Source organism: Miniopterus natalensis, chromosome 11 (genome assembly GCF_054644295.1).
Source record: "Miniopterus natalensis isolate mMinNat1 chromosome 11, mMinNat1.hap1, whole genome shotgun sequence".
Classification (NCBI taxonomy): Eukaryota; Metazoa; Chordata; class Mammalia; order Chiroptera; family Miniopteridae; genus Miniopterus; species Miniopterus natalensis.
This window is the reverse complement of record NC_142091.1, coordinates 76,401,090-76,420,012: the sequence shown is the minus strand read 5'-3', so window position 1 is coordinate 76,420,012 and position 18,923 is coordinate 76,401,090. Positions and strand designations below refer to the sequence as shown.

The 18,923-nt window shown below is 60.4% G+C and overlaps 2 protein-coding genes, 1 long non-coding RNA gene and 1 pseudogene across 4 annotated transcripts in view; 1 reads left to right on the top strand and 3 right to left on the bottom strand.

The window, feature by feature from the left end:
* The first annotated feature begins 367 nt into the window (after window positions 1–367).
* LOC148092123 (uncharacterized) lies at window positions 368–2,428 on the top strand. Its single transcript, XR_015715303.1, has 3 exons — window positions 368–549; window positions 764–887; window positions 2,352–2,428. It is a non-coding gene; the product is annotated as an uncharacterized LOC148092123 (long non-coding RNA).
* Window positions 2,429–2,825: 397 nt separating this feature from the next.
* Window positions 2,826–7,712, bottom strand: LOC107540364 (tumor necrosis factor receptor superfamily member 10A-like). Of its 2 annotated transcripts, none has more exons than XR_015715302.1 (5): window positions 7,610–7,712; window positions 4,984–6,225; window positions 4,344–4,478; window positions 3,748–3,785; window positions 2,826–3,135 (listed from the first exon to the last, which is right to left on the bottom strand). XR_015715302.1 is itself a non-coding variant. In XM_087822071.1 (5 exons), exons 1-5 carry the CDS (start codon window positions 7,705–7,707, stop codon window positions 2,881–2,883), a joined length of 600 nt encoding a protein of 199 aa, XP_087678197.1. In that variant the 5' UTR covers window positions 7,708–7,712; the 3' UTR covers window positions 2,826–2,880. The 2 variants fall into 2 exon arrangements, 1 of the variants encoding a protein (XP_087678197.1); XM_087822071.1 differs by having other exon boundaries at window positions 6,152–6,225.
* A 4,791-nt stretch (window positions 7,713–12,503) lies between these two features.
* Window positions 12,504–13,856, bottom strand: LOC148092122 (uncharacterized; annotated as a pseudogene).
* A 1,474-nt stretch (window positions 13,857–15,330) lies between these two features.
* Window positions 15,331–18,923, bottom strand: part of OSBPL5 (oxysterol binding protein like 5) — a 44,619-nt gene continuing 41,026 nt past the window's right edge. The window contains exons 18-22 of the mRNA XM_087822070.1: window positions 18,659–18,844; window positions 18,275–18,401; window positions 17,564–17,702; window positions 16,834–16,936; window positions 15,331–15,616 (exon numbers count right to left, since the gene is read on the bottom strand). Of these exons, the coding sequence (XP_087678196.1) occupies window positions 15,481–15,616; window positions 16,834–16,936; window positions 17,564–17,702; window positions 18,275–18,401; window positions 18,659–18,844 (691 nt within the window). The 3' untranslated portion in view covers window positions 15,331–15,480. The remainder of the gene's footprint in view (window positions 15,617–16,833; window positions 16,937–17,563; window positions 17,703–18,274; window positions 18,402–18,658; window positions 18,845–18,923) is intronic.

The window sequence follows — 18,923 nt, the reverse complement described above, 5'->3', positions numbered from 1 at the left end:
AGAAAAATAGAGACTTCAGAAGACGCTCAAATGGGAGGCAGGGTATCTGGGGGCGGGCGTGAGTGCGTGCGGACGTGTGCGTCTGTGATGGTGAGTGTGTCTGTGTGTGTGTGATTGTGAATGTGTGTGTGTGGTTGTGTGCATCTGTATGTGATTGTGTGTCTGTGTGTGTGAATGTGTGTGAATGTGTGTGATTGTGTGCATGTGTGTGTGGACATGTGTGTGACTGTGTGTCTGTGTGATTGTGTGCATCTGTGTGTGTGTGTAGTTGTGTGTGTGTGTATCGGTGTGATTGTGTGGACGTATGTGTCTGTGTGTGAGTGTGTGTCTGTGTGTGTGACCCTCCTGTGTGTGATGGTGAGTGTGTGTGTGTTGTTGCGTCTGTACGTGATTGCGTGTCTGTGCGTGTGACCCTCCTGTGAGTGGGGGAGGGGCCGAGGGATCTGTACGTGACGCCATGAAGGAGACATGGCTTTGCCAGTGGCCCTCACTCACAGTAGCCTCCCAGTCTGGAGCTGGTACCTTGATAGTGTTTCCAGCCGTCAGGAGGTGTGACTTGTCACAGAGCTGCGCTTACCTGTATCTTCCTTTCATGTCCCATTGAAGAAATCCTCCCACGCCCAGGGGGAGGGGTGTATTGTCCAATCCCCTCTTCTAAAAGCCAAGGCTTTGATTTCCATTGCTTAGCTATTATTAACTTGGGGGGGGGGGTGTTTTTCTGCGTCGTATGAAGCAGGAAACAAACTTTATTTTATTTCTACAGGAATATCCAAGTGGCTTGTCACCACTTATTGAAGAAGCCTCCTGCCCCTTCCAGGCAGGTGTGGAACATGAGTCACACCGATCAGGACTGTGCTTTGGCAGTGACCCCTGAGAAAGTCTGCCAGGTATGCATTCCCGTGGGCTCTCGGCTTCGCCATGGGGTCTGCCTGTGGTCGCTACCAGACCCCAGCCACAGCCGGGGGTCTTTGCGAGACCCTGGTTTCCGGGGGGACATCCCTGCTCTCCCCACTCCTGGCCCTTGACCCTGTAATAGGTATTTAAACAGTGCAATTCATATCTGTTTTAACCCCTTTGCCAAGTTACACACTCACACAAAGAAAAGTTTGGTTGGAACTGCTTTGGTTTTTAGGTTCATGTCGGGACCACAGACATCTTTCCAATCTCGAGTCTACCCACGGGCCACAGACAGGGCCTCCGCTCGCTTCGACATCCCTCATTCCCGTTTTATAACCATCTCCGAGAAAGTCTGTGAGTGCGGTCCAGGAACCTTACAGCTCTTCTTGCTGCTGTGAATGTACCTTTCTCTCTCTCTCTCTTTTTGTTTGTATCTTTATTGATTCCAGAGAGAGGAAGGGAGAGGGAGAGAGACAGACAGAAACATCCGTGATGAGAGAGTCGTCATTGATGGGCTGCCTCCTGCACAGCCCCACTGGGGACAGAGCCCCGACCCAGGCATGTGTCTGGAACCAGGAATCACACCAGCAACCTTTGGTGCACGGGACAGCACCCAACCCGCTCCCTGCAGTCCCCATGCCCTGAGCCACACTGGAAAGGCTCCTGAGACTCCCCCTTATAAGGACCCTGGGCACACAAGACCACCCAGGATACTCCCCCCCACCTCCAAATCCCAAACTTCATCTCACTTGCAAAGTCCCCATTCACAAGTTCCAGGATAAGATCGCAACGCCCTTGGGGCCACCGTGTGCCCTGCCACAAGCACGGGGCGATGGTGTGGGGCTCGGGGAGCCTTCAGGCTCCATGCTCTTGGCGCTTATCCCCAAGTTTTTATTTCACCTACCGACGCTGCCAGTTTAGGTTTCCTTAGGAAGTGCCCACTGTATCTTGGTTTTAAACTTGACGGACACACAGTGGCCACAGTAACTAACGCCCGTGGTGTTAAAACTCTCTGCCCGCCTGGAGCCACCTGTTGTGTTCCCAGTGGAGCCCAGTGGCTCTCTGATCAGCTGCGGGCCTGTGTCACAGGCGCAGCTGTGGGCTTGCGGAGCGGCAGACGGGTTCCCTGCTCACCCCCACTCTGCACCCAGTGGGCTCCTGCAGGGGCCCACAATGAGGGCAAAGCGTCTCGGGTCCTTTGTCCTGCACCGTGGACAAAGGTCCATGCTGCTGGCCCTGCAGGGCCACCTGGTTGATGAATCCATCCCCAAGCCCTGCTCAGGCCGCTCCCTCTACCTGTATGGCCCTCCCTCTCCATCCAGGGAGCCCCTGGAAGACCCGCCTCCATGGCCCCAGATCCAAAGCCTTGTCAATCAACATGGAAATCCCCAATTAGGGGTCTGGTGAGGGGGGAGACTTTATTTTGTTCAAACAACCCAACACTGATATTGCAGCAGACCAGCCAAGACACTGGCAGAGAAGAGACACTCAGAGGAGCCGCCTTGTGACCACAGAGGCAAGGAGAGGTGTGACCCGTGACTGCCGGCAACCAGGATCAGCCCTGAAGTCTCAGGAGCGAGTGCAGCTCTGTGACACCTTGACCCTGGACTCCTGGCCTGCAGGCTTGTGAGAAAAGAAGCGTCTGTAGTAATTGTTGACAGTGGCCATAGGAAGCTAACCCCTCCCTTGGTCCCCACTCCCAGGCAGAGGAGGGCTCCTGGAGGACCCGTGGGTGGGTGACGCTAAGTGTGCCCTGCCGTGGGAGGTCAGGGCGCCCCTGGCTCCGGGCTGCGCTCTGCTCCTCACGCAGCACAGGTGGCCCCTCTATACCCAGGGTCCTCACCTGGCCTCGGGGTGCAGTGCCCCCCACGGGTTACTCTCGTGACTAAACTGACACTGGGAGAGGCTGGGACGGCCTGGCTGGGATGGACACTGTCACCATGACTATTCTTTTTCAGACTCACAAACACCCTCCTACCTGTTTTAGACCCAATGGGATGAGGAAGGGTCAGGCGGGGGTGACCAGTGTGGGGCCCAGACTCCTTCACCTGCCGCAGCCTGCAGGCCATCCACACCCGCCCAGTGCTCCAGGGTCCTGGGAAGGATCGGGGCCTCTGGCCCCATGTCCAGGCTGCCCTCAGACAGCCTCTCGGGGCTGACGTCTCCTGTCGAGAGGACTGTAGAGTCGGTATCTCCATTCTCATGCAGTGACTCGAAGGGCCTGGGGCTCTCAAGCACCTAAGAAACAAGGAAGTGCCTTGAGTGGGGGATTCAGCACAGGTGCCCCCACCGCTCACTCTAAGGACAGGGGCCCCGAGGATTCCATGGCTCAGTGGGGCTGGCTCTGCTCTCTCCTCTGCCCTCACTGCTGGCTCGGCTGGCCTCAGTAGACCTCGGTCAAGGCATCTTGAGGCCTGTTGGGCATCAGTTTTCCCATTGTGAATGGAACCCTCTAGAGTCTAAGGCTCCTGTTTAGCCGACACTCAGGCAGCCAGGGGCTTCCCGGAGCTGGTCCGGTTGCCTCCTAACTCGGAGCTGGCCTGACGCTGGATGGGAGGCAGAGCTGGGGCCTGCACCGAGCATGGTGAGGACAAGAGGTGGGTGTCCCAGCCCAGCCAGGCGTGGCTCAGCGGTTGAGCATCGACCTGGGATCCAGGCGATTGGGGTTCAATTCCCGGGAGGTCAGGGCACATGGCCGGGTTGCGGGCTCAATCAATGACTCTCTCATCATTGATGTTTCTATCTCTCTCTCTCCCTCTCCTTTACTCTCTCTGAAATCAATACAGATATAAAAAAAAAAAAAAACCCTAAAAAAAAAAAAAGAGGTGGGTGTCCCAGGACCACACTCACCATTCTTTTTCTTCCCTCACCGTGACCTTCACTGCGTCCTGTGAAGACAGACAGCAAGCCGTGGTTAGGGGGAGATTCGTCTCTGGGATGGGATGGTTTGGGAAGAGACTCCGCCCTCCCCAGGCCAGGGGTCAGGCCAGGAAGGCTGCAGCAAGGGACCTGGTGCACCTCACTTTCCCCTAGTTGTCTGGTTGCACAGCTTCTGGGACCTGCCAGGAGGCCTGTGGCTCTCAGCCCCAAGAAAGTCCAGCGCCATTGAGCATAGCTGCCCCCTGGCTGTGCCCCACAGACCTGCCGGACACCCCTGCCCTGGCTCAGGTCTGCCTAGGAGACGGCGCTGGCACCCCATTAATGATGCATCAGGGACCCCATATCTAGCCTGGCCTGTCCCTCAGCCCCAGAGGCTCAGTGGAGCTGGTGCCATGACAACTTCCCAGTGGGTTGTCCCTCAGGCCACTCTGTGGGGTGGGAGGAGCCTCAGCTGGTGACGACCAGGAAAAGGCCTGGCCCTGTCCCAACTCAGGGGCCCCCAGGACCTGCCCCGGAGCCCAGGCTCTCACCCACTCCTGTCGGATGGCTCTAACCCCAGTACACACCGATATGGAGACAACAGCAGGCAGCCGGGACTCCCCTGCATCCTTGTTTCATGATGTAGCGATAGGGGATGGCCGCCAGAAGCATGGTGGGAAGAATGGCCGCAAGCAAATGGTGCCAGTGTATGCGCTCTGAAACTGGGAAAAACAGACAGTGTGTCAGGAAGGTCCAAAGCCAACCTTTTCCCAGCAGCCCCATGACCAAGGACAGACAGACCCAGCAAGTCCGCCTCTGGGAACACGCCTGCAGACATGCAAACGCAAGGCTTGGGAGACGGCCGGCCCCGCGTTCACAAGGGTCAAGGCACGGCAACCACCCGTGTCCCTGGACAGATGAACGGACGGAGCAGCTGAGTGTATGCACAGACACATGCACACGCACATGCACACGCGTGCATGCACACACATGCACACGCGTGCACCGGAACATGTTCACCCATGAAAAGAGCGCATCCTGCCACTGTGAGAACACGGACGGACCTGGAAGGCATTATGCTCAGCGAGACAAGACAGGGAAAGACAAATCCTGTGTGATCCCATTTCACGTGGACTCTAAAAACAGAACCAACTCAGAAGAAGAGATCAGGTCGCTGGTTGTCAGGTAGGGGGCGGTGGGGGGCCTGGAAGAAGGGATCAGACGTACGTGCTTGAGTTAGACGTTCCCGGGGTGCGGAACCAGCGGGGGGCTACGGCAGAAGCCTCTGCGCAATGTATCGGAGGGTGGTTAAGAGGGTCAGACCCTAAGCCTTCCCATCCCAGGGAAAAAAGCTCTTTCTCCTTCCATTGTGCCCATAGGAGGTGATGGAAGTTAACTCGCCGCGGCGATCATTGCACAATACATAAGTCAAGTCATCACGTCGCTCACCCTGAGCCCACAGGGCGGCCTGTCCATTCCATCTCGGCACAGCCGGGGGAAGAGGGCAAGCACGTAGGCTCCGCCGACCGGGGAGAGCCGCGAGCAGGCATCTCCCAGCCTGCCCGGCCTGTCCCGGGGCCAGGCCCCAGCCCCTGGCGCAGGCGGCACACCGGAGGGCAGATAGGACTGACCCCTCCCCCGGAGGAGTGCAGGGGGCAGGTCTCAGATGGGCCTGAGGATTCGCTTGACCACGTGGGTGTTTGGGGAATGGTGCACTGATGTCCGCCCTGAAGGGACGTCCTATGTCAGGCTGTGTCTCCAGTGACCAAGGAGACCCAAATCTAATGTCATGAAATTTCCCTCTGTTTTCTTCTAGGAGTTCTACAGGGTTAGTTCCCACAGTTAGGTCTTTGGTTCTTCATGAGTTAATTTTTGTGTCCACTCCTTGGCCTGCGGCTATCCAGTTTCCCCAACACCATTTACTGAAAAATCATCCTTTCGTTATAATCATCTTGGCTCAAGGGTTTGTTTAAAGAGTTTGCCCGAGTCCGTTAACAGATGAAAGACTCACAGAGTGTGGTGTAGCCCAAATACACGTCTGCGTACGATTCGGCCACGCAGAGCAATCAAGCTCCAACCCCTTCTACAGCAATCAAGGACCATGAAGACTCTATACTGCGTGAGAGAAGCCAGGCACGTAAGGCCACGTGCCAAACTATTCCATTTCCACGAGGTGTCAGAGTAGGGAAATCTGTCACGGACAGCAAATCAGAGTTCGTGGGGGGCCGAGGGAGGGAGGGCCCCGAGAGCTGCTGTTTCAGGGGCTGGCATGAACATGTCTGACTGTGCAGGGGGGTGGTGCTAAGAGCCGCCAAACTGTTCGCCATAAAATGGTTAATTTTGTGGTCTTCGTCTCCATAACATATGTATCAGAAACAACAGGGAACCACCTTACCTGGGACGTGCTTGTCACACACCGTGTCTGCCGTGGAATTGCATCCATGCAGGGCGACTTCCCCTTTGGGGCACCTGGGGGAGGGAGATACCCTTACTGTTCCTCCTTCCATGTGTGCTCAGGCCCCAGGCCCCAGGCCCCAGGCCCCAGGCCTACAGGTGGCGTTCTCACCAACAGAAGGTGGCCTCTGGGTCTAGCTCCGGGGGGGGGCACTTCCCCCACCCCACTCTTGGGAACACTGTGCCCAGTGACTGAAGATCCCACAAGGGGCCCTGGGCACACGGAGAGCCCCCAGCATCCCCCCAGAACCAGCATCTCGGATGTCATCACCCACATCCCAGGAGGAGGGCGGCGGGTGACTTTCCTCCCCAATGAGCATCCCGGCCTTCCTTGGGGACCTGTGGCCTGAAGGAGAAAGGAATCTGCCCTGCTTTTAGCAAAGGCTCAGGAATGAACTGCTCCTTCCCAACTGTTGCAAAACTAGGGGCCTGTCGCTCACGGCCCGGCGTTTGGAAGTCACAGGGAGGTATAGTCAGACCCAGGACCAAGGAGGCGCTGGCGGGGGGCCTCGTGCTCACAGCTCTCTGCACCGCGCTGAAGGTGACACCTGTGGGGATGTCACCAGCCCCATGCTTCCCGCCCCCTGCCTTCTTTCTGAGAGCAAGAGTCTTATTCTTAGACCCCAAACTCCAGGGTCACAAAGTGAAGAACTCTGGAGGCATCCCCAGGCCAGACACCCTTTTAGGGATCAAAAGCGGGTCCAGCCAGCCGCGCTGCTTTCTTCTGACTGAGCACAGCCTCGGAGAAAGTCAGACAGGCAAGTCCTGGGTCCCCGGACCCCATCGCGCCCCTGGGGTGAGGCATCGGGCCGCTGGTCAGAAACTCGGGGGCTAGAGGACACTGGTGGGGCGCTCCCAGAATCCTGCACACAGTCAGCAGCAGAGAGGGGAGAGTGGAGCAGAACAGAGGAGCTGCTAGAAAGAGGGAGGTGGCGGGCGGGGAAGGGGGCGCGTGCCCTGGATGTGCCCTGGCTGTGCCCTGGCCGTGGGAGCGGCCCCTGAGAGTAGCGAGTCCAGCTGGGGACCCGGGAACAGACGCTCGGGGACGAACGAGGGACAGAGGGGTGGTGGAGGGCTCGGACAACGCGAGGCTTGAGCGAGGCGTGGTAGGTATTAAAACAGGGAGAGGTGATCGAAAACTTTAGGAAGAAGGAGAAAAACTATGGGAAATAGACTTTGTCCAGATGGAAGTAACCTGAAAATTAATACGATTCTACGAACCTGGGGTGACAAGAGAACCTTTTGGCCGCGGGCAGCGCACCTCTGGGCTGCGGCTGGCCTGTACTCACCTGCCCAGGGTCCCGTGGCCACGGGCTCTCGGCTCCTAAAGAATCACCCCCAGGAGCCCAGGTCCACAGCCACCTGCCCCCGCCCTGGGCACCTGCACAGAGTCACCTACCTGCTGCATGGCCTGCAGGCATCATCGGAGCCAAGGTGGTGGAAGAAAAAGCCTGGTTGGCACTGGCATATGCTGTCGTTGGTGGAAGTGCAGTTCATCACCGTTACCTGCCCTGCAGGTCGGGAAAGACGGGGTCAGTCCCCGGGGGCCACCTTGTCCTGCGTTCAGGTGGAAGCGGTGTGGCCCCAGCACGGACCTCAGCCGCCACAGAGGATGCACCAGGAGGGTCCCGAGGGTGGCTGGAAACCCTGCCAGGGACATCTCCGCCACCTCTGCACATCCGTCTCCCCAGGGCCAGCTCTGAGAGCTGGGGTGCTGGCTCAGAAACGGGTCACATGGATAAATTGGGAACCACAGTCTCAAGATGCCCCACAGCAGTTTCTCTTTTCAAGGCTGCCTGTGTCCCTCGGTGCCTCACAAAAAATCAGCGCGCCTTCCTATGGGGACGCCTACTTCTTAACCATGTTTACTGAATCCAGTGCCAAGAGGAACACAAGTCTTTGATGGCACATCTAGTGTCCCTCTGAGATCAGGGAACCAGCGTCGGATTTTGTGTGACAGAAAAACCCAGCCTCAGCTAAACCCTTGGGAGTCAGTACTGTGGGGCCTGTGGGGTAGCGATCTCCACTCCGCGCTCTGTCATGCTGATGGGAGTCCCCCAGGCACTTCTCTACAGGAACCCGGAGCCCTGAGCTTTGGGGCTGCACCGGCCTGTCTCTACCCAAAGGCTGGGTTCCTGGGCACCCGGCTTCTTAAATTAATTTTTCACAGCTAAACAGGGAGCATCCTTGTGCCTCAACATTTAGGCTCGATGTTGAGGACTTCTTGGGGACACAGTCCCAGCCTGGCCACATGGGGTCAGGGGCTACAGGGTCATGGTCACATAAGGGGCCTGTGCTGAGACTCACCCTTGGAGCAGGTGGAACAGGGCCGGCAGGACAGCAGGCCGTTGGGGAACTTCGTGAATGTCCCTCGGTCACACCTCGCACACGTGCCCCGGGTGTGGGGGCGCCTGCAGGGTTCCTTAACATAGTGGCCTGTGCAAGAGGTCGGGCGCTGGGTCAGGTCCCCACCAGGGATGCCCGGTGACCCTGCTGTAGGGGTCTGCGCACCAGTCCCTGGGGGCTGGTGCTCCAATGAGAATGAAATAATCGCCCGGTCGGGCGTGGCTCAGCGGTTGAGGGTTGATCCAGGATCCAGGTGATCGGGGTTCAACTCCCGGTCAGGGCACAGGCCCGGGTTGCGGGCTCGATCCCCAGTCAGGGGCGTGTAGGAGGCAGCTGATCAATGATTCTCTCATCATTGAAGTTTCTATCTCTCTTTCTCCCTCTCCCTTCCTCTCTCTGAAATCAATAAAGGTATAGTTAAAAAAAAAAAGAAATAATTATGTCTTGAGCTTTTGGATCAAAGTAACCTCTGGCCCTGGCCAGTGTTGCCCAGTGGTTAGAGCGTCGGCTTGCACAACAAAGGGTCATGGGTTCGATTTCCAGTCAAGGGCACATACCTGGGTTGTAGGTTCGATCCCCAGCCCTGGTCGGCACACATGCAGAAGGCAACCAATTGATATGTGTCTGTCTCACACGGGCGTTTCTCTCTCTCTCCCCCTCATTCCCTCCCACTCTCTCTGAAAAGCAATGGAAAATATCCTCAGATGAAGATTAATAACAAAAAAGCAATCTCTGGGTTTTACAAGGTCTTGGCTCTTGCCCCTGGGAGCTCGTCACCCGCCCTGGATTTGCTCCTCACAGCTGTGCTGGGTGGCACCCCAGGGCCCCTGAACTCTCTGGGCTGGTGCGATGCTGAGGCCGACTGAGGATCAGCATCTGTCGAGGGTCAGTAAAGGCAGGGGGACCCCATCTCAGCGCTGCCTCCCCGGCCAGGGCTCGCCACCACCCGCCCAGTCACAGCCCAGTGCCCAGGTGGCTGCGTGAGGTCCCGGGGCTCAGCCCTCTCTCAGGAGCACCTCGCTGGCCAGCACGGGGTTCCCCGATCACCCTCGCTGAGAGTGGGCCAGCGCTTCCTTCCAGATGTGCTAGATGTGCATTCACAAGCTAGATGTGCATTCAGGGCAGGGTCCAGCGGACAGCACTGGCCCGGACTCACCCTCCGGGCAGAGCACGCAGCAGAGGCCTGCAGACAGGTACTCTTGGGACCTGCATCTACTTGTCCTGATGGGGTACCCCTGGCTCGGCTTGGCCAACAGGCCCCTCGAGGTGATCAGGATCAGCTGGAAAAGAACAAGAAGCGTGGCCCTTACACTAGCAACAGTAAGAGGCAGGCGCTATGACCCCTTGGCCAGGCCTCCAGCCCGGACCATCTCACTGGAGAGCTGGGGGCTCCCCCCCTGCACACATGCAGCCCACGGAGGACACACCCTGTGCCTGCTGGCCTGGGGCTGGGGAGGTGCTGAGCTCACTGGCCCTGCATGTGGCATCAGGACATGAGCCTTCTCAATCCATCGGCTTGGGCTGAATGTGTTACAACGTGTTACAACGTGTTACGTGTTACAACGTGTTACAACGTGTTACAATGTGTTACAACGTGTTACAATGTGTTACAATGTGTTACAACGTGTTACAACGTATAGGCTTCGCCAAGTAAGAACAACTTAGTAACAATAACACCCAGGGCGAAGACATAATCTGGGGTGGCCGAGCCTGACAGCAGGACAGTGGCCATCCCGTCAAGCCAGGAAGCAGACAGGGGCAGGCAGGGGTTCTTGAAAGAACGGGGTGGGGGGCTGGGGGGGGCCAGACACGGCAGAAGCAGGAACTACTGTGCCCAGCTGCTCAGAGGGGCCCCTCAGGGGGTCTGGGCCCTGGCGGTCCCCCTGCAGAGAGAGCAGCCTGGGTTGGGGGCGGCTGAAAGACTGGGGGGGTGCGGCAGTGGCAGAGATGTGACCACACTGTTGGGGTCCCACTTGCGTGGGGACTGTTCTCAGGCTCTGCTTGATTCCTGGAGGGAAGGTGATGAGGGAGGGCGGCCACAGGCAGCCGAGTGGCAGAAGTCAGTCCCTCCTCAACAGTGAGTTCTGCAAATGCAGATGCACGAAGCCCCCCCCCCCCCCCGTCAGAGACAGAGACTGGCAGAGTGGATTGAACACACGACCCAACTACGCGCTGCCTACAAGAGACTCGCTTTGCGTCCAAATACGCACAGAGGTTGAGAGTGAAAGGGTGGAAAAATGCATTCGGCGCCCAGAGTCACCCGAAGAGAGCCGGGGCCCGGGCAGGTGTGGCTCCGGGGTTAGAGTGTCGGCCTGAGGACAGAACGGTCGGTCGTGGGTTCGAGCCCCTGTGGGGCTCAGTGCTTGTGGCAACCAATCAATGTCTCTCTGGCTCGGATGTTCCTCTCTCTCTCCCTCCTCCCTCCCTTCTACTTTTTCTCTAAAAGTCAACAGGGAAATCCCCTGAATGGGTTGGGGGGAGCCGTGGCTTTCCCAAAGGTTGCAAACCCAAGATTCTTACCCCCAAGCAGAGGGCCTTGACTCCCTAAATGCTTCTGCCCTCACCCGAGGACATGGTTTTTAACGATTCCAGAGAGAGAGGCCAGAGACAGGGACGGAGAGAGAGGCATCTACAGGTTGCCTCCCTTCTGGGGATCGAACCCAAGACCTGGGCATGTTGGTCAGGTACCATTTTACCCCTAAAACTTTGCTGGCATCCAAATAGGACAGTTGACTGGTGTTAAATCTGTAAAATACTTACATGGCTCAGCACATTAAGCTTTAGACACTTGGCAATTAAACCACATAAAAAAAACCAACAGGACAAGCCCGGCTGGTGTGGCTCAGTGGTTGAGCATCGACCTAGGATCCAGGGGATCGTGGTTTGATTCCAGGTGAGGGCACAGGCCCGGGTTGCGGGGTCCATCCCCAGTGGGGGGCGTGCAGGAGGCAGCCGATCAATGACCCTCTCATCACGGATGTTTCTCTCTCTCCCTCTCCCTTCCTCTCTCTGAAATCAATAAAGACATTAAAAAACAACATACAAACAAAACAGGACAAGACCTGCATGCTCGGAATCGGGTGTTCACAGTCCCAGTCTGGCGACTGTGCCCGGTTCCAGGAGGCAGCAGGTCTTGCCCAAGGCAGTGAGCACCCTGGTCGGGAAGCACTGCCCCAGGGTCATGCACCTCCCCACCTCCCTTGGGTAGTCCCGTGATTCTAGAATGTGAGGTCTGGCTGGTACAAATGAAGGCGTCACTCCGTGGCCACGGTCTAATGCCCACTGTGTGCGCAGTGTGACTCTGAACGCAAGGCGTCCTAAAACCTTGTCACTTGGCACTTTGGTTTTCAGGCTGGGGGTCCAGGAGTCTTGACTGTGCCTTCTTCGGGGTTCTGCTAGCAGCAAGGCTGAACTGGGGAGCAACTCACATGCATTTCCCCCTTTCACACAGAAAATATTTTAAGTGTGTCTCCCCGGGGAGGAAAAGCTGACAGAGGGGGGTGTTTTCACCCCCGGGAAGTCTGGAGCAGTCTGCCCGTCCTTGGTTCTCCTGGAGGCTTTAACCAGTGTCTGTTCATTTCCACAAGATCCCAAGGGCGTCCCCTGGAGTAGCGGGGGCCCTGGAGCCTGAGGTGAGGCCACAGGGAACTGACGCGCAGCAGAGACCTGCCCCTCTGCTCAGAGCGGTCCTCAGGACGCCCAGAGGCCCGGATGTTGGAAAGCTCGAGGCTTCAGGAACTTCTCGAGTCTTCAGTGTCCCCTTTCTAGGAAGGACTCGGGGTCAGACACGCTGAGTGACTAGCTGACCAACAGTGATTGCTCCAGCCCACACATGTTAGCATGAGAGTCCAGCCCTGGGACCTGAGGCAGAGGCAGAGCCTTGGGTCTGTGACAGAGAAGCAGATTTGTGACTAAGAAGCTTTGCAGAGCAGGCTGCGGGGCTGGGCTTAGTCATAGCTGCGGGGGGGGGGGGGGGCAGGTAGTTGGGCAGGGCTGGTTTTAGTGAAGAGGGGAGACGGATCGCCAGCTTCCGCCTTCCCCCGGCACATCCCCAGCAGCCCCTGGTCCCAGCCCTTCAAGACCCGGCTGGTTTCCAGAGAGATGACAAAGGGCTGGTGTTGGGGTGCTTGCGATCAAACCCTCGCATTTGTCAGCGTCGCGGTCTAGGACTTGCTCCTAAGGGACTTGATGTCAAGGTGAGTTCACCTGCTTCCGGACCAGCTTCCTTTGCGGTTTCCTTTTCCCTCGGTCCCCCCTCACCCCCGCAGCCCTGGCAAGGGCACTAGGGCAGATAGAAAAGTACTGTCGGGACCCAGCTGAGCCTCATGTCTCTGCGGGAACAGACCCCGACTGTCCCGCCAGGAGGCTTTCGGGGGCTTCCAGCAGCAGGGGCCACATCCCTTTGCTCGCCCTCAGCCCTTCCTTCCCTCCTGGTCCCCAGCTCCGTTCTTCAATTCCCACCCTCCCTTGACGCTAAATCCAGACCCTATCTGGCTGCACAGTAGTTGCTGGGACCCGGTGACGCCACTCACGCCACACCCAGCTGCCCAGCACACCCATAGCTCTGCGCCGCTGCAGGGAGCCGGCCTCCAGGCACCCACAGGTCACCGCTGGGTGGCTCCGGGGAGCCTGGGAGGGGATATCCCCAAGCCGACCCTGTGCCCCCACCCAGGGCGCTGCCCCGGCTCTGAGCGCTTGGGGGTCTGCGGGGCACCCAGCCTGGCCCCGTGGTGGGTGACCCCGGAACCCGCCACACCCACACCCTCTCTCCTGGAGTTGTTCTCGGACGCACGGATTTTGGAGAGAGAGGGGGAGAGAGCGAGGTGTCTTCCCCGCCCCAGTGCGTTCAGCTGGGCGATTCCTGGAAGCTACTCACCGGGGGTCAAACCCGCAGCCTCGGGGTACTGGGAGGGCCCTCTATCCAACCCCGCTACCCGGCCGGGGGCCACTTTAAACACGTCCGGTTGTCAATGATACCGCAACCCAGCCCTTGGAACCCCCCGGAGAGCCCCGGGCGCGGGGAGGGGGGCGACGCCGCGCGGACCGGCGCCCGCGGCTGCTCCCGGCGCTCCCGGCCGGGCCGGCGGGGCGGATCCGGGCGCAGGACGGGCCCCGGGGGCGCACGCCCGGCTTTCCCTCGGGGCTCCAGGGCTCCGAGACTTTGTCCGAGGCTGTGTCCCGCCCGGGGCTCGGCCCCGCTCCGCTCTCGGGGGTCTTCCCTCCCCGAGCCCCGGCCGGGCACCCACCTGCATCTCGAGGACGAGCAGCGGCAGGAGGCGAGCCTTCAGCGGCGGCAGCATGAATGCCACCGCGGCTCCGAAAGTTGGGTCATACGCTCCCGCCCCCGAGCGGCGCGCTTACGGTAGGTGTTTCTATGAGTCAATCATGAGGAGCGTTTCTCTCAATTGGTTGGAAGGAAGTTCCCTCCCTGCCATCGGCGTGCATTTTCATGTCTTGTTCGGGGCGCGGGCGAGCCGTCTTCCAGCTCCCGTTGCCCGGGAGACAGCCGCCAGCTGCGCTGGCACCGGAAGCAGCGCCCGGCCCTTACCCCTCGCCCCCGCACCGCGCGCACTCCCCGCTCCCGCGGCGCTCCGAGGACATGCCCAGGGGACCGGCGCACGTCCGCCCCTCCCTCGCCCCGCCCCCCCCGTGGGCTTCGGGACCCCCGTGTGTGCCCCCCACCCCGCCCCCGCTCAGGACCCCCTTCCCAGCCCCAGCTGTGCCTGAAGGCGCAGGGCTCGCTGTCCAGAGCAGCCTGCCCTGGGATCCCCCTGCAGAAACCAGCGCGTGGAGGGCGCCCCGCTCCAGCCTGGCACTTGCTTCACAGGGTGGGTCTTCTCAGTGCTCCCCGAAAAGCACCCCGTATCCTCCCCAGGCCCCCCCATCCTCATGGCCTTGGCCCCGCGCCTGGCCCCTCCAGCCTAGTGAGCCCCGTGCTGGCACCGAATCTCTCCCCAGGGAGACCCCTTCGTTCCCAGAACTCCCCCAAGGAGACGACATGCAGCATGTGTTTCTTTATTTCAAGGAATGGACCACAGACGCGTCCCCAGATTCGGGATGGGGGCGCGACAGAAACAGGGGTACAAAACCTGGGACGTGAGGCAATCAGCTCAGAGGCGTGCCCCCGAGCTGGAAAGCTCCGTGTGTACCTACGCGTGTGGGCGCTCACACACGCACACGTGGCAGCGGACACCGGAGGCCAGACGCCGTTGGCCATCTGCCTAAAATACTGCAATTGCATTTATTTAAAAAGTGTGGAGTGGGAGACCATCAGTCCGGCCAAGCCGCGGGCCTGCCAGCGTTGGCACTGTTCCCACCCCACCAGCAGGACGGGGCTGCCCCTGGACTTCCAGCTAGGCTCCTGCCCAGCAGCTCAAGGGCAGAGCAAAACCCCAGGAAGTTGGGCGGGGCAGCGCCAGTATCCCTCCCGCGGTGGCTCCGGGCGACACAGGCAGGGTCTCAGGAGGGGCATCAGGACCAAGGAGGCCCTGGGGACCCCTGGCTTGCTCCTTCACCCCCTGCACTCCTGCTGGGGAGTGACCCTCTAACCCGGGCAGGCCCTCCGACTCCCCACCTGCGCCAATCTCACCGGGCAAGTGGAAGCTGGACTGGGAGTGAGAGGCCAGATGACCAGGGAGTGGGCCACAGGACAACAGTGGCATTTGGCTTAAGCATTAAGGCCAGTGCTGGGCGGGAGCCCTGCTGAGAGGCCAGTATCTCCCCAAGAGGAGATGGGTGGCCCCTGGGTCCCTGCTGCTGTTCTCCTTTCGCCTCTGTCCACAGTGGCCGAGTTCCCAATGTCTCTCTGTCTCCCTGGGGCTGGTTTAAAGTGCTGGGTGCCCGGGAGGGAGGGCTGGAGCTGGCCCCGGAGGGAGTTCCACAGGCGATGGCCACGCACTCCGAAGCCACGCTCCCGAAGGACTCTTAGGTGAAAATGTAGTTCATGAGCAGCTGACAGGCCAGGAGCACGCAGAGCAGGAACCAGGAGCGGGGGCTGTGCAGGAGGCCCGGGGCCCCTGGCCTGGCCCTGGCTGTGGAGCTGAGCATGGCCGAGAGGTGTCTGCAAGGACAGGGTTCAGTCACTCAGCCAAGCCAGCCAGAGAGGATGGTGCATTCCAGTTCCACCCCCCCTGGGGTTGGGAGTGTGCTGGCTTGAGCAGGAGGTGGCTAGGGGGGAGAAGCCAGGGTGGGGGGCGGCACACGAGCTCTGAGTCATCACCTCCGTCCGCTGCCAGGTAGGGAGGCTCCAGCTGTGCTGTTAGGCATTGCTCAGACCAGCCCAGGCCTCTGCTCAGTTCAGACATCTGGGCCTCACCTGGGCTCAGCCCTTCTCCCAGCAGGGGCCCTCCTGTGGTCCCACCACTCTCAGTGCTAATTCTGCTCTCCCCTTCCTGCTCCGCCCTGCACACCCTGCATCTTCCTCCAGGAAGCCCTCCCTGCCTATGCCTGTGGCATACTTTTCCCTTTCTCCTGGTGCCAGCAGCCCTTCCCAGGCTATTAGTACAATGGTGTGAAAGACCTCTGTGGTAAGTATGGGTGGGTTACAGGGAAGGGCCAGGCTTTGAATTGCTTAATTTCTCAATCCTAGGTTCTTGGGAGCAGCCGGGAGCAGCCCAGAGCTAACAGCTACCAAATGCTAGGTGGGTACTGGACAGAGCTCAGCCCCCTGCACCATCTTCAGCTCACTCCAGGGGCACCACTATCAGCCCATTTTACAGAGGGGGAGACTGGGGCACAGGCAACCTAAGGTCCCATAGCCAGCAAGTCCTGCAGCCTGGACTGAGAAAGGAACCAGGCTTTGGAGCAGAGCTGGAAACTGTGGGTCTGCTTCCCCCCATGGGGTGTTTGCTCACGGAAGGGCCCATGTGGCCAGGGTGGCCCATACCTGCCATGGTCACAGAACATGCCTCGTAGGCTCTCCCTGCCCAAGGGCAGCTGCTGGCAGCACCCGTCTCAGCTCCCGCCAGGCTCCGTGCCACCACTGACCTGGGGGTACTGCTCCCATTCACTGGGGCTCCTCCAAGCCCACGGGCGGCCCACACCCTCCTCTGGCCTCCCTGTACCATCCAGCTCGCTGTCTACCAAGCACCCATCTCAGCTGCTCACAGGACTCCCTGCTGCCCCCGCCCCTCGTAGGGGGCAGAGGACTGGCGGTCTTCCTAGGCCCTCGCCGGCCCCCAGGCCCCTTGAGGGACCCAGCTCCCAGCGACCCTCGATGCACCTCCGGCCTATGCGCTCCGGCCGGCCGTCCTCTCCCTCCGGGCGCAGGGAGCCTACCTGTGGAGCTCCTGCTGCGCTTCCCGGATGGACAGGACAGCCTCGTGCAGCACCTGCAGCCGCCCCGCCTCCTTCCCACACCTTGGGCACGGGCTCTCGCTGCCTGGGATGGCAGGCCACCGGTCGCAAGACCAGGGGACATAGGAGGGGACAGGAGGGGAGAACGGAAGATGAGCTGGGATGTCGGGGAGCCAGTGTGTGGGGTCCTGGGGTCTTTCCCAGCTCAAGCCCCTGCCCTGCCTTACGGGAGCCTCCAGGACAGAGCTAATGTTACCAGGAGACAGGGAGAGGCACCGAGGGATGTGTCAGGAGGGACCCCAGGCTCAGCTGGCCCCTAATAAGCCCTGGGAGACAGAAACGGTCAAGTGTGGTTCAGTACTGCAGAGGTGGGGACAAAGCTGGGGACACAGGCACTCCCACCATGAGGGCAATGGGTGGAAAGGCAGGGTGGGACCAGAGGGCCACGGACAGCTGGACGCTTCCCAGCCCAGCCCCTCACATCACCACCTGCCAAGGGAGGTGCCCTCAGCTTTGAGCACAGGTCTGGGGAGCCTTGGCTGCCTCCCCACACCCCTCATCTGCCCCTGGGCTCAGGGAGGCCCCTGGAGGACCCCTGGGGGGATGGTCAGGGAGGAGGAGCTTCCTTCTGGGCCACTGGCACACGTACACCTGGGGAGGGTACGTCTCTGGCTTTCCCATCCTGCCCAAGGGCCTGCCCAGGAGGGCTCACCGGGGACAAAGTCTCCGTCACCATCCTCATCTGAGAGCTCTGGGCAGGACTCGGGCGTGGAGCCGCTGCTCTCGGTGACCTGGCTGTGGCCGGAGGGCTGGTCGCTGGCCTTGCGAAGCCGCCGGTCTGGGCCAGGCCCCTGGAGAGAGATGGAGGCACTGGGCGGGGGAACCCACCTGCTGGGGTGCTGCTGGCCAGGGGACATAGGGGCACCTTTAAGCTAGGACAGCTCTGGAATTGGTGGCTTACAGAAGAAGAAACTCTGCCCTGGCTTGGGCTGGAGCGCTCGTCCCTCCCCTGCCGGGCCTCAGTTTCCTCACTGACAATCTGGGATGGCAGCGGGGCGGGCAGCGAGCCCGTGCGCCACGGGGGGACATGCCAGGCTCCCCTCAGAGAGCACAGCTTCCTGGAGCCTCTGCCTTCCTGCTGCCCCCCTCCCCCCCCCGCAGGCCCAGGCATCTGTGCAAACGCGGGCCCCGCCTCCTCCTACCCGGAAAAGTCCTGGGGCCTCAGCTTCCTCATCCGTGCACAGGGCAGGGGACAAGGCTCCAGGCCACAGGAGGCCCTGCTGGGGGGTGACAGTGTGACAGGGCAGGGGACAGAGAGGAGGGCAGGTGGGTGGGAGCAAGGTTGGGGGTGGCAGCCATACTTGCAGCCTGACTGTCCCCTCCCACTGCTGAGGACACCTGGCAGGGGCCCTGGGGTGCTGACCTGGTGCCTGGGCCCTGGGCTGCCCACCAGGCGGGTCTGGCAGGTCAGGCTCTCCCGCTGCAGGGTGCGCAGAACCCCATCCTGCTCAAACTGGGCGATGTCCTTCAGGGGGTCCCAGGGGCTGTGGCTGGAGGGTCCAGAGGGTGTCCATTGGCAGGGGTAGTGCCCCTCAGGGGAAAGGGACACCATCCCAGCCAGAGCCCCCCCCCCCGCCCCCACCGAGAGTGCCCTACAATGTATGCAGGGGCTGCCCCCTGCCCCCATCACTCGTTCGAGGGGAGAAGGAACCCTAATGTCTCTCAGGCCCGGGCCCCGACTGGTTGGGGGCTATCTGCTGGTCCAGCCCATCGTAGGGTCCCTTGGCCACCACCTGCCAGCACTCACTTCTCAAATCGGTAGCGCCACTCCTGGGTGGCGGGGTCCAGGTGGAACAGCTGGGGTGTCCATGGCACTAGGCTCTGCTGGCGCTCACGGGCCCGCTGCCGCTGCGCCTCCTCCAGAAAAAGCTTCTCCTGCGTAGCCTTGTGCTGGTCACCCTCCCTGATGGCCTTGGTGACCTGCTGCCAGAGCCTGCGGGCAGGCACCCGTCAGAGCTGGGGGGCCTGGGCAGCCCCCTCGGCACCCGCGGGGAGGCTTACAGCAACCTCCA